General features: G+C 36.4%; 2 protein-coding genes across 2 annotated transcripts in view; both read right to left on the bottom strand.

Moving 5' to 3' along the window:
* LOC122142333 (inactive tyrosine-protein kinase PEAK1-like) overlaps positions 1–4,842 on the bottom strand; it is a 34,977-nt gene extending 30,135 nt beyond the window's left edge. The window contains exon 1 of the mRNA XM_042752581.1: positions 4,645–4,842. The gene's annotated coding sequence lies outside the window, so the exon portion shown is untranslated. The remainder of the gene's footprint in view (positions 1–4,644) is intronic.
* A 4,504-nt stretch (positions 4,843–9,346) lies between these two features.
* LOC109059829 (high mobility group protein 20A-like) lies at positions 9,347–14,645 on the bottom strand. The gene is made up of 9 exons (XM_042752612.1): positions 14,273–14,645; positions 13,695–13,770; positions 13,404–13,613; positions 12,795–12,927; positions 12,516–12,553; position 12,374; positions 11,195–11,269; positions 10,901–11,116; positions 9,347–9,999 (listed from the first exon to the last, which is right to left on the bottom strand). Exons 2-9 carry the CDS (start codon positions 13,758–13,760, stop codon positions 9,863–9,865), a joined length of 876 nt encoding a protein of 291 aa, XP_042608546.1. The 5' UTR covers positions 13,761–13,770; positions 14,273–14,645; the 3' UTR covers positions 9,347–9,862.
* Between the last annotated feature and the right edge of the window lie 214 nt (positions 14,646–14,859).

Here is a 14,859-nt window from a genome sequence, read left to right as displayed (position 1 = left end):
ACAGGATGAAATTAATCCCTGTTACAAGCTTAATGCGTGTACTTTTTTTAATAGTCGTGGGTATTTTTGCTCATCTACCAATCTTAGATTGACATTTAACAGGAAATGCCATTGCTTAGATGCAAAGATGTGCACCTGAAGAACTACATCAAAACCAAAGCTGTCAATTTACATGACTAGCTGTTTGTTTGGGAAAGACTCTGTAGACTTTAATCAGGGTAGCACCATATTCAAAGGAGTAGTTCACTTCCAGAATGAAAATTTCCAGATGATTTACTCACCCCATGTCATCTAAGATGTTCATGTCTTTCTTTCTTCAGTTGAAAAGAAATTAAGGTTTTTACGGAAAACATTCCAGGATTTTTCACCATATAATTGACTTCAATGGTGGCCAACATGTTGAAGGTCCAAATTTCTGTTTCAGTGCAGCTTCAAAGGGCTCTACAGAATCCCAGCTGAGGAACAAGGGTCTTATCTAGCAAAACGATCAGGCATTTTATAAGAAAAATACAAATTAATTTTTTTAAATGTATATTTTATTTTTTAAACCACAAATGCTCAACTTGCACTAGCTCTACGTTGCATTATCATGTTGGAAAAGTCACGCACGGTTAGTTCTTTGTCTGTGTACTTTGGTTCAAAAAGGTAGGGTAGGGCGAAAAACTCAAAAATGAGAAAAATCTAATTTTCTCCTCCAACTTCAAAATCATCCGACATCGTGGTTTAGCTTTTTTTGTAAAGGGCGTTTGACTTTCTTTGCTTTGTAAACACTCGGTCTGTATTTCCATCTATGTCATATGTGAATTTGAGCTAGTGTAAAACGAACATTTGTGGTTAAAAAGTATATATACATTTGTATTTTCTTTTAAAATTTGTTGCGTTAGATAAGACCCTTGTTCCTGGGTTGGGACTGTGTAGAGCCCTTTGAAGTTGCACTGAAACTGCAATTTGGATCTTCAACCCGATGTCCACCACTGAAGTCCACTATATGGAGAAAAATCCTGATATGTTATCCTCAAAAACCTTAATTCTTTTTCGACTGAATAAAGAAAGACATGAACATCTTGGATGACATGGGGTTGAGTAAATTATCAGGAAATTTTCTCTCTGGAAGTAAACTACTCCTTTAATTGTTGACAGGAAGAAAAACAAGGTTGTGAGGGATAGAAGTAAAGTGCGTTCAATCGATTTTACTGTCATTTACAAACATACCGTTTGTTCAGCTGACAAAAAGCAGACAAAACCCCATAAAACAGTTCACCTTCAATGCAGTGTGTGTGCCATTGCAAAGAAATTTTTTTCACAATTTTGGTTTCATCTGTATTAAATTCAATATGGCATCTATCCTGACTAGATTTATATAGAGAGATATAGACAACACTACAGATGACATGAACTTTGACATAGTGGTTTTATTAAGAATAATACACAATAATCCTAATCTTGCATACTACACAGGTGGGATAGTATGAGGATTGGGATTTAGCCTCTCTCTTTCTGTGAAATATGAAGACTCTTATGTGCAAAACAACAACTTATGTTAATATGATAATCAGTTGCAAAAACATAATACTAAAATTATTATAAGTAGTAACATATCAATAAACTACATATAAAGTATATATATAGGCTAGTACCCCTCATGTCATTCCAAACCTGTATGAACCATTTTCGAAACACAAATGAAGATATTTTTAATGAAACCAGAGAGATTTGAACATCATATGTATATCTTCATTTGAGCTCTTAAGATGAATAGAAGTCTCATGGGTTTGTAAATAAAGACAGATTTGTCATTTTTGGGTGAACTATCCTTTTAATACCGATGTGTTGACTAGATGTTCAGGCAATCCAGTGACTTGTTCATTCTGAAAACATATAGTCTTGCTCATCCCTATTATCTTTTGATTTATGACAAGGCACTAAATATTATTACTAACAGCATCATATCAGCAAACAGCTATTGACTTCTGTAAAGCGAAAGAGTTAATGTGCACAAATGAAATCCTGCTCTGCACAATAAAGCTTCATTGAACTTGAACTTGCGAGAGAATCAAACCGCTCTGGGAGTGTTTGGGCACAGGGCTAGTAGAGGTGTATATTTAAACCTGTCTGGCTGAAACTAGAGATTATGTGTGTCTCATACCAAACACCTGAGGCAAAATGCTCCCATAACTCTCTGTCTGTCCATCCGACTCACGCCAGCTACAGACCAACCGCACAACAAACACCTTTTTGTCATCAAGTGTGTCAACACACCACCTGTTATTTTACAAATGCACTAATGTCATCTTCACATGCAACTGCAACAGGTATGCATGTGTTTTGTTTGTGTACAGGAAATAATGTGTTTTGAATTATATGATAGCACAGACATGTTTGATTTGCATATCTGTTATGACTCTCACACATCAAACTGACAGCGATTAAATCACCAGAGATGGTCTGGTCACTTTGCTGTTGGTGCTGTAGGTGTTTTTTCTTGACCATCGAATCCACTTCCGTTCAACAACACTGTTTTGTTGCTATCAGTGTGAACGCCTCTAACGGGTTGGGTTAAAATAGCCAGAGTTGAGATGAAGGGATGACTGTGTCTGGTTAATCCAATCTGATCTTTGCTCAACACCCTGTTCTCAGTCAGGTCCTGATCTGATTCAGTGTCCTTACTCTGTGAACATAATCACACACACACACACACACACACTCCTCCCCAGGGTGCCCATCACACCTGTTTCCTACAGCTCAAATCCTTCCCTAACCAACTCACAACTATTCACCGAAACACAAAACTCCACTCCAAGCCTGTGAATCGACTCTTAGTCTTCCTAATTTGATGTTTCTACAGGCTCTGCCAAAAATTCACCATGGTAACCACAGTTTCCATTAAACTACTAAAGAGATTGTTAAAGGACTAGTTCACCCAAAAATATAAATCTACTTCAAATCTACTCACCCTCAGGCCGTTCAAGATGTAGATGAGTTTGTTTACTCATCAGATTTGGAGAAATTTGGCATTACATGACCTGCTCCCCAATGGATCCTCTGCAGTGAATGGGTGCCGTCAGAATGAGAGACCAAACACAGTAAAAACATCACAATAATATTAGTAATCCTCAAGCTGCATCTTCGTAATAAACAAATCCATCAAGACAGTTTTAATTTCAAACTGTTGCTGTCAGATAAAATACAAGTTCTATTTGCATTTGTTTTCTCCAATAAAAAAAAGTCATCTTATCTGAATCAGGAGAGAAATATGCACCGATCAAGCACTGTTTACAAGCCAAAACAGTTCTATACAAATATGTTGTTGGATTTTGATTCAAGAGGACAACAGAGGATGGTCTTTTTCACTGAAGGAAGTGTTATTATGGATTACGGTCTTGGTTTTTTGCCACAAGTGACGGTTTAAAGTTTAAATGCTTTGATGGATTTGTTTATTACAAGCATGCAGCTTTTTGCTTCACAAGATGTTAACTGATGGACTGGAGTGCTGTGGATTATTGTGATGTATTTATCAGTTGTTTGGACTCTCATTCTGACGGCACCCATTCACTGCAGAGCATCCATTGGTGAGCAAGTGATGCAACAATGAAGAAACAAACTCATCTATATCTTGGATGGCCTGAGGGTGAGTAAAACTTCAGCAAATTTTCATTTTTGCGTGAAGTATTCCTTTAAAATTTCGGCAACTTGCTAATCAAAAATATCTGATAACCAAGGAGGCCAATCATATGTTATAACATAATACAATTTATACATAGTAAAAGTGCTAAAGTGCTAAAAATAAGTTAAATATTTTACACAACATTTACTCCGAAAATATGCGCATAACAATAACTCAATAATGACACCCATATGATTCAAGACTCACTGCCTTTGCCCTCTGGATACCAGTACTGCAATTCCTGTTTATCATCTGTCATTAGCAGTGAAAAATGACATTATGCATATGGTATTAATAACAGCATATAAATTATGCATGCATAATATGTAAGCTCAAACTGTCATTCTTCTTTACAAACTATTTGGCAGTGAATACAAAAAAGAAAGAAAGAAAGCAAGCCAAATCATCCGATCCATATTAATGACAACTGAGAAGATAAGTGTCCCATTTCTGAAATATATTTTCTTTACAGTTAGTGAAGTGAAAGCTGATATGAAAACTGATCACACTCAACAGCATCCTGACAGAAACAGAAACACCGAGGAATTCTCCAGAACTGGCGTCACATCTAACCTTACTCAGGTTTTCCTTCACGGACTTTCCAGAGAAAATACCACTTTATCTCCTCGCCGAATGATTTGGCATAAATGACACTTTATTCTTTCCACAGAATAATTACTCTGAAGCTGTTACGCACCACAATCAGTCATAAACTGCGTATTGACGCTTAGAAACGCGTTCTGATTCCGTTTAACCGTTTAACCACCACGGCACAAACGTTTAACGGCCCTTCTCAAACGTTTAACTCAATAAACTGACAATAAAGTGTTTTGAAAATCAAAGCCGCGCGTCGCCGTCACGCGTCTCTCGCGTCTCGCTGGTTTATATGTATGCGCCATTCGCACGCGCTGATGCGTCTCGCGGAGCGCCGCGTGGATCTTTCTGTGAAACTCCGTAACTTACGAACTTTCTGCTCTTACCTTCCGCGAACGACAAAGCGCTCCTCACGAACCCGTGTGCGCCATCATAATCCAGATATCGCAGAACTGTCGTTAAACTGACCGTGGGCTCTGGTGGATATTTTGATCGGGAGAAACGCGCGATCACACGTCCGCGATCCGCCGCTCCGTTAACGGCTCGAGCCCCGCTGCACGGGGACGCGCAGAGGGCAGGGCGATGTGGACGCGCACTTGGTGTTGGAATGTCGGAAACGAGCGTTGCTACCAGACAGTTTTGTTGTGCTTTTCTTCTTCTGAGATTTGAAGAACATTAATAATCGTGATTAAAATTACATTTTGAGGCAAATAAAAATTACATTTTTTTGACATTTAATACAAAATGCGTGCTAGTGAAAGTAAAGCATTCAATGTAATAATACAGCCCCAGTTTTGCATAAACTGTGCATGTGACCCTGGACCACAAAACCAGTCATTTAAATTGAGATTTTAGATCATCTGAAAGCTGAATAAATAAATTAGGAAAAAAAATCTTTCCATTGATGTATGGTTTGTGGTTTGTTAGGACAATATCTGGTCGAGATACAACTATTTGAAAATCTGGAATCTGAGGGTGCAAAAAAAAAAAAAAAAAATAATAATAATAATAATTATATATATATATATATATATATATATATATATATATATATATATATATATATATATATATATATATAGGCAAAATTAAAATATTGAGAAAATTGCCTTTAAGGCTGTCCAAATGAAGTCCTTGGCGATGCATATTACTAATCAAAAATGAAGTTTTGATATATTTATGGTAGAAAATTTACAAAATGTCTTCTGATGTCAGATGATGTTTAATGATCTTTACTTAATATCCTAATGATTTTTGGCATAAATCATTTTGACCCATTTGTATTTTTGGCTATTTACACCCGTGCTATTATGATTGGTTTTGTGGTCCAGGGTCACATATCTGTGTTGTCAGAAAGTTCAATTTGTCTCGACGAGACATCACAACATCTTAACCTCACCCACAAGTGACAGTTTCATACCTCTCCACTCAATCTCAGGGGCCACTTAGCAGGACCAACCTCTTAATTTGTACAGTATATACATATATAGTAAATTTTTAATTTCTTTTTACATTTAAATTTTCTTTTGTGAATGTAACTAACAAAAAGTTTATAATTCTTGCATGTTTTCATCATAACAGTGGACAAATTAACTGTACATTCTTTACAAATGAACACAACTGAAATAAATTTTGAAGCCAAAAGTAAAAAGCTAAACATATTCTATAAACAAACTGCATCACATCAATTTCAGCGTCACCATCATCAATCAGCCAAAAATGAAAATTCTGTCATTAACTACTCACCCTCATGTCGTTCCAAACCCGTCCGACCTTCGTTCATTTTCGAAACAGAAATGAAGATATTTTTGATGAAATGCGAGAGCTTTCTGACCCTGCATAGACAGCAAGGGAACTACCACGTTCAAGGCCCAGAAAGGTAGTAAAGTCATCGTTAAAATAGTCCATGTGACATCAGTGGTTCAACCGTAATATTATGAAGCTATGCCAATACTTTCTGTGTGCAAAGAAAACAAAAATAATGACTTAATTCAACAATTTCTTCTCTTCCGTGTCAGTCTTTGACATGCGTTCACAAGAGTACCACACATGGTACTTTTGGAAGAACTATACCTTTAAGCTTCCAACAACTCTTTCAGTCTTGATTTAAAAGCATTTGAGTAATCAAAGTTCACATGAGCATAATTATCAACACAATGAGGCTTTAAATGCAGACTAGTGAGTAGATGAGTTTACCTTTTTGGTGTGATGACTTTTAACAAACCTGACAACCTCTGTATTTAGCAATTTGTAGTAACATGCCTTTTTCCAGAAAGTAAAACCTTTCAAAAAATTCACAAGGGAGTGTGTATTTATGTTGTAGTATAAAACATGAGAACATCTTGAGCTTGTGTTCTCAAACAGACCATATTTCTTGCAAAAAAGAAAAACCATTCATAAAACCCAGTGACTTCAGGACGATGGAACTTGAAATGCTAAAACTCTAACTCATTTGGGGTTTGGCATTTCGAAAAATACATCATCGCTGAAGCATTCAATAGTTTTGCACTACACAGGCGTCTACTGCAAACAGAAAAACACAATAAGTAAATAATTGAAGACAGAGAACAGTACAACAAGACTGTAAAACCATATGCATAGCTACAAACCCTTAATGAAGTGGCAGTGACATTGACAGTGTATGAGAACTTCCACAGTATTTTCGGTTCCCCACAGTTTGAAAATGGATCTTTTTGGGAGGTGTATTACGCGTTTGAGAGGTGTATTAAGGGTTGTTTTCAAGCTGATGTCTACATCAGAAAGCACATTTACAATAATGGGAACCTTCTGATGAAATCATTCAACATATCTTTATTTTATAAACTTCAGTATTGCATTTTGGTTGCGATCTGTTCATAATGCTGCTAAATTCGAAACCATTTCATACTGTTTTTACTATTTTTATGCCCCTTCTTTGACCATTATGCAGCTTGACAGCCGCTGGCTGTTATATGCTTTTCATTGTTGTAAAAAAAGAGGAGCGTGAACATTCTGCCTAACGTTCTTCTTTTGTGCTCCACAGAGGAAAGAAAGGCATAAATTATTCCTCAAAGCCAATAGCTATTTTTCTTTTGCGTCAGCTGAAACTCATGCATAAACCATCACTCCAAGATTAATCTAATACATATCTGACCATGGCTCTTCATGAAATATCTCGATGCACTTTGAGAAGTATTTTTTTTTCTTCCCAAAACCACATTTATAGCAGAATATTGAAGCACGAGAATGACAGAAGTAGACCGTCATCAGTCCAGAAACGCAGGAAAATCCTATTCCCCCATGACAGGACAAAAGCTGATTCAGAGAAAGTGTTGCTGAGCTCATTGTGTGTGGGTTATTGGTTTGTGTGACTCCATTGTCTGCGGGTTCAGGGTGGATGTTCAGTATAAGAGACAGGAAATGAGCTCCACATCTCATGACTCACACACGCCACATCCTAACCCTGATGGATCCCCTCTCCTCTCCTCCTTTCTTCTCTCCTCTCCTATCCTCTTTAATATGTTGTTTCTCTCATTTAAGGAAATGAAAAACATCTTGAGGGCAAAGGGAGACTCATTTTATGATGTGATTATGAGTTCTTGCATTCAGCTGGATCTCTGAGCTCAAACAGAAAGCCTAAGATCACCCGTCCCTTTTCGCTTGGGGCGAAAGAGAGAGAAAGAGTAACGGGTACATGGTTTATAAAGGAAAGAGTTTAAAGGAAAGGTTTACCAAAAATGGCATGCTGTTACAAAACCAAGATTCATTCTGGGTTCTTCTGTGAAACACAAAAAGAGATTTTTAAAAGCATATTCATATTTTTTCCTTCCAATTTCAATCAAAGGGGACCAGAGCATTCAAGCTTAAAAATTAAAAAAAATAAAAAAGGATGCAAAATACCATCAAATATTATAAAGGTAGTCCATACAACTATATTCAAAGTGTTTTGAAAATATACAATAGCACTGGTGAAAATTTACTTCATCTTTTTGGTAATCACTGAGTCAGTAAGTTGAACTTTAGAACCAGAGTCTGATTCACAAATGAATCATTCAGACTGGTTTTGTGATGAACTGATTCACTGACAAGATTCAGTTCAAATGAATTAGCCGTTCGCAAATCAGACATGAATTTTTTTTGGTTCTACATAAGAGTTCTGAACAACATGAGGTTGAGTAAATGATGTCAATTTTAATTTTAGACAGTGAAGGACACAAGTTTTAAAAGGAAGTTAGTTCATCTGACCTTCCTGTGCAATGGATGCCTTACACTCCATTCTTGACGCATGACAGGAAGTCCTGCTGGCTGACAGGAAATGGATGTGACAACAAATAGGAAATTACACAGGTCCCAGAATTGCCAGTGCAGCTGTAACCAATCTCAAAATTGCGAATTCTTCCTAGAGTTGCGAGATGTTAACACACAATTCTGAGAAGATAAGTCGGAATTGCTTTTTTATTTTGTATTCTGTGATGGAGAAAAAAAACAACAACTAAGTAATTACTAAGATTTTTAGAACAAAAGCAAAAATTTAAAGAAGTAAACTTGTGAAGAAGTCAATTGCGTGTTTATATCTACCAATTCGGACTTGTTTTCCTCAGAATTCAGAGAAATAAATTGGAATTGTAAAGAAACGGTAGCAATTACCGTTTTTAATTTTTTATCCGTGTCGGAAACAAACTTCCATTCTAAACTGAATTGAGCTGAATAATGGCATTTTACAGCTTTTTGCAGTTGTTTTCCAGCAGAATTTAAAATCGTTTCATATTTGAAGTTCACATCATCAATGATATTGATCAATATTATTTTCCTGTTCATTACTGTGACTCTGCTTTGAAACAATCTGTATAGTATAAAGGTTGCTTAACTAGCTTATACAGCACTCTTGCATTAAATAAAATCACCAGATATATTTTCCTTAATTAATTCACACCTGTTAAGCCCAACTGGTTACAGCTGTTCAGCACCAGCCTTCCAGAGTGTGTGGGTTCAGCAAACTATAACACTGCTGTCTCAAGCACTCTGTCCCAGAAGGAACAAAATCGAATGAATTAATAGCAAGCATCAAGCAAACGAGCTAAAGGAGAGAGAGAATCAGACTCTCATCAATATCTTCATACATTAGCTTTATTGAATTCTTCAAATGTCATGAACATACAGAGAATTCAGAAACTCTGGCACAAAGACACAAGCTACAGATGAACCTTCCTCTCTTCTCAAGAATACAACATTTCACTTTCTTACGTAACATGAAAGAAATTACAAGTATAAAATTGAGCTTAAAAACAAAATAACATGTACACATGCAGATGAAACCACACCATTGCTAAAATAATGTTTTTTTTTTTTTAAATTTTCTAAAGTGGCAGGAATGCATGGCAAATGTGAACTGCTAAATAATAATAACAATAATAAAAATAAGCAGATAAAAACGGCAGTGTAAAAAAATAAATAACAGGAAACGATTGAATAATTGCTTGCCACAAAATGTGGTCATAGCAGGATAGGAGGAGGGGCTACTGCGCGAGGGGCGGGGCCTCTCAATTACCTGTGGGCCAATCAGAGCAGTGCATTATCACACTCTGGTTATTATCCACACAGAGAGCAGGAATAGTGTGGTTGCAGCTACCTGTCGAGGCGGTTGACCACATCCCTGACGGTGCTGATCAGGTGCTGGTTCTCCTGTGGGCTGGACAGAATGATGCCGTGAAGCTTCTTCATGTAGGAGTCGATGGAATCGAGTGTGGGCGTCTCGCCGCTGCCTGCAGGCACATGGGAAAAACCGTCAGGAAAAGTACACCAGGTATTTTCCACATAATAGTAACATCTGATTCATAGATGAAACATCCTTCTTAGAAATAGAAACAGAGAGCTAGCACTTTCTGTTTGAATTTCTATTACTGTTTAAAATAAATATAGCTTATATACATACACATTCATTTTAAAATAAGCCTACATGTCGAAATGTATGTGAAAAGCTATGATCTTTCTTTATTTCGTTGACTGCAGTCATGCACACCATGGAATTCTAAATCACTAACAAACACTAAATTTGAACTAACAAGATGATTTCCATACTAGTCACACCTGCAAATGTTCAAGTTGAGTAGCCTACTTTGTTTGTTAAAGCAAGAGTCTTCATGCATAGCTTACGCTGTACAACTTGGTTGTTTCATTTATCCTTTTTGAGAACAAGTAACTGTGAAATTTCCAGACATGAAAACGTTTTTCCCAGCAGGAAGCATCGTCTAATAATCCCCCGTTTGAGGAGAATAATTATAGACGGGTGTTATTTGTGCATGTGAGTCAACACGTGTCAACAGAACCAAGAATGACTGTATGATGAAGCGGCGCTAAATATAGCATTATTATGTAAAAAAAATTAAAAGAAAAAATTTATTGCATTTTAAATGACAAGCCTGTATACACACACACACACACAAACACTATTATATCATGATAAAAGTGAAATGTAATATTTATCTACATTTTTTATAGGAATCGAGTATTTCTCTTACACAATTGAATCATGACTCAAATGAACTGAATCACTGAACCAATTCAAACAAAAACAAAATCTCTAAAGTGAATCAGACTGCTCAAATGAATCCAGCTGGCTAAGGTTTTCTCAGTGAACTCTGCGAGTGTGTGTGTGTGTCTCACCGGGCAGGGGGACGGTGGCGAAGCTGTGTGTGAGGGCCGAGCGCAGGGTGTCCAGGTGCTGCTGCAGGAGGCCATTTCTGGTGCGCTCCTGCTGCACGTCTCCTTCCAGACGCTCCACGGCCGAGCGCATGCTCTCCACATGCTTCTGCAGCGCCGCGTTACGCTCCTCATACTCCATATTGGTCTTTCTCAGCTGCCGCAGTTCAGCCTCGCGCGCTACAACACACACAATCAATGAATGTGCATCACACCATTACACACAGACTCACACATTCAGCAGCACGCCGCTCTCACCTTTACTGTGATTCAGAAACTCTTCAGTGAAGATGGGAATATCAAACACGGAGCGATCCTTTATGCCCAGATCTTCTGCGAGACAGACTTCATTTACTTTGAGGACAGAATGAAATCATTGCTCAAACTGCAATAGATTAGTCATAGATAGACCCGCTCACAATCTGCACCTGCAGAATTACAATGTTCCTCACTTCCTCTGCCACTAGCAAGTTTCTTTGTTAAATATATATTCCATCTACCAATAACAGTGTAGTAACCTCAACATTATTTATCACAAATTTAAATACCCCTTTTGACCAACACATATCAATTTTCCAGTTGATTGTTATTATTTGATAATTTTATAAGGAGCGTAACCTATTAAATATTTTATATGTATATGTATATATATATATATATATATATATATATATATATATATATATATATATTTTTTTTTTTTTTTTTCCTTCTACTGGAAATAAATAGAAATAAAAACATTAAATCAAAATAGTAAAACCTATGCAATTTAATAAAATAAAATAGTCATGAGTTTTCCATGACTATTTAAGATTTTATTATTTTTTTAAATTTCCATGATTGTAACTACTTTTGTGGTTAATGGATAATTTCATAAAAATATTTTCATAAAATTGTAAATAATTTTTTTAAAATAGAAATATTCACTATTATTGAGTTTTTCATGACTTTTTACAATTTTATTAATTTACATAATTGTTTTTCAGTAGTTTGAGATTAAAATCCTTTTAAATGTATAAAATCATAGCTAATTAAATATTTCAGAAAAATAAAAATAGTTCTATTCCAATTTTCTGTGACTTTAAGATTTTATTAATTTCTGTGACTTTTCTAGTCACATTCCATAAGTTTCTGATAACTTAAACTCTTCATTAAAATCCCTTTATAAAAATTTAATAAAAGTATTTTTATTATTTAATATTGCATTTTTTGAATAAATAAAAATTACAAAAATTCATGATATTAAAAATACTTTGTCATGACTTTTCCATGACAGTTTAAGATTTTATTAACTTCCATTACTTTTCCAGTCTTTTGTGATTTTTATACAACTTAATAATAATCATTGTACAAAAATGCCATATTAAATATTTCAGAATAATATAAAAAGATATAGAATATAAACCCTGATGTCGACTAAAGGTTTAAGATTTTAACTCTTTATTTATATTTTTCAGTAAGATTTTAACTCCTTATTTTCATTTTTCCATAACATTTCCAGACTTGAAAACCAAAAGGATCTGTTAATTCCAGGTTTTCTATGACCTGAAAATAAAATGCAGATTCATTGATATTTTACCTCATGAAGCGATTCACCAGGCGCCTGCCTTCCAGCATCTGATAAAAAGTGCGAGAGAGGAATTTTAGATGAGACAAGTGATTTGTGATGCTGCACATTTTGTCAGTCTCTTCATTTCTATTTTTGCTTTACTGTGAAACCCCACTGGTCCAAAATCCTGCTCCGCATTGCTTTACAGTAACCCGATTGCCTGTGACTGCCACTCTTTTCTACAGCTTTGTCTAAATACACCTGCCAATAGTTCTTTTGGACTGTGCTTTAGATTGCCTGTGTTCGCACCTCCTCTGTGTCTCTTTCCTTTTTGTTTCTCTTGCACCTTCCTGCTGAAGTGTTTATAGGCTTCAGTCTTCTGATACTGCTCCAGTTCTCTCATGTAGCGCTCCTTGTCTTTGTCCGCTTCATCCAGATACCGCTGAGACAGAATGAGACAGACAGCGATGTCAATCTCTGCAGAGATTTAAACTTTATTTTTAAACCTTATACAATAGCAGTGTAGATATTTTAAGGTTTTTGAAAAGAAAAAAAAAGAAAAAAAGTCTCTTCTGCTCACCAGGACTTCATTTATTTGATCAAAAATACAGTAAAAGAAATAGTAGTATTGTGAAATATTATTGCAGTTTAAAAGAACTGCTTTCTATTTTATCATGTGACACTGAAGACTGGAATAATGATGCTGGAAAATCAGCTTTGCATCACAGGAATAAATGACATTTTAAAATATATTACAATAGAAAACAGTTCTTTTAAATTGTAATAATATTTCACAATTATACAGTTTTACTGTATTTTGACAAATAACTGCAGCTTTGGTTAGCATTAAAAAAAACCCATATTAATTATTCCAAACATTTGACAGTTAGTGTATGTATTACACATGTGTATCCTGACCTGCTTCTCTTCCGGAGGCAGTTTGCTCCACTCATTCCCGAGCATCCTGGTGATCTCTGGGAAAGGCACGTCTGGTCTTTCCGCCCTCAGCTGCTCGCGGCGCTCGTTCATGAAGCGCACGTATCCTGTTAGCGGGGCTTTGGGGGCATTACTGTCCTTCAGTGGCTTCTTCCTCCTCCTGCCTTTGGTCCAGCTGCTCCTGCGAGGTTTCTGTCACAAGCAGCACTCACATTAACATCGCTCCACCTGTGCAAAGCCAGCGCGGGCTCACCGATCACATGATCTGCTCACCTCCTCTCCGTTACGCTGGCTGCTGTTGTCTGTGTTGGCCCCCGGTGACCCGCTCTGCTCCTCCATGACCTCTGACCTTTAGTTTCACATAGAACAGTAATGTAGAAACAGAACATGACTGGACTCAACATTTAAAAATAATTCAGAGCTACCGTAATAAAACAATATACGCACATGTACAGCATTTGATCATTATTATGTTAATTGTTTACATGCATATGATTACAAATTAAAAATAAACTAACAAACAAAAAAATAAACATAAAAATTAAAAAAAATATAAAAAAATATAAAACGTAAATAAAATAAAAAAAAATAAAAAAAAAATTAATAAAAATGAAGTTAATATATATATATGTTTTAGTGTCATTTACGTTACTAAAATTAACATGGTATTTCAATGGTTTATGAATACAGTACCAGCATTAATACCATGTTTTTCTGGACATGTACTATGATAATACCATCATTATACTATAGTACAGGCACGGTACTTTCTATAAGAATGGCATGAAGACTGTAAAGACTGTGAGATGCATTCCAACGATGCAAAGCCTGCCAGACATCAATCATCTCACCTGTAGGTTGATCTGAGGCTGGAATCGGGTGTAAAATTGCGTCTTTAATGCGGATTTTTCAGAAATTTTACAGAGGAAAAATATTCCGAGTCAAAACAATGCAGGGAGCCGGCCGACGTCATCACGCGGCGACAGGAAGCATGACGGCTCCGTCACGCGCTCTCAGCCCTGCCAGATCCCTCCTCATCTTCATCATAACCTTCATCCTACTCATCATCATCATCATCATCATCATCATCCTCTCCGCCTCAGTGACAGCGCTTTATCGCGGGCGCGCTCTCTGAAACGGTGGCGCGCCGCTGGAGTTTAAACGGGTTTGGAGATTAACGGAGTGTTGCTGCCCTCCGCTGGTCACCAGCTGCAAGTGCAACTGGATTAACGGCTTTTAAAATCCTGTTATAACAAGTAGACACGAGTGCTAATGCGCACCAGCGTGGTGAGAATAAAAAAGCATACCATTATTCGAATATTCCATATGCATTATTATTGCTGCCACTTTTCTGACGCTTTTTCAAAACCCTTTTCTATTTAATACTTAGAGAAATGATTAATATTGCATTGTGTTTTTATTTCCTGTTTGTCATATG

Source organism: Cyprinus carpio, chromosome B25 (assembly GCF_018340385.1).
Source record: "Cyprinus carpio isolate SPL01 chromosome B25, ASM1834038v1, whole genome shotgun sequence".
Classification (NCBI taxonomy): domain Eukaryota; kingdom Metazoa; phylum Chordata; class Actinopteri; order Cypriniformes; family Cyprinidae; genus Cyprinus; species Cyprinus carpio.
The sequence above is the reverse complement of the archived record's forward strand: the minus strand, read 5'-3'. Positions and strand labels throughout refer to the sequence as shown.

Coding starts and splice junctions, on each gene's coding strand:
- LOC109059829 (XM_042752612.1), bottom strand. CDS start 13,760: ATGGAGGAGCAGAGCGGGTCACCGGGGGCCAACACAGACAACAGCAGC. Junction 12,928..13,403: donor TGCCTCCGGAAGAGAAGCAG/GTCAGGATACAC, acceptor ATTCTGTCTCAG/CGGTATCTGGATGAAGCGGA. Junction 11,117..11,194: donor GTTTCTGAATCACAGTAAAG/GTGAGAGCGGCG, acceptor TGTGTGTTGTAG/CGCGCGAGGCTGAACTGCGG.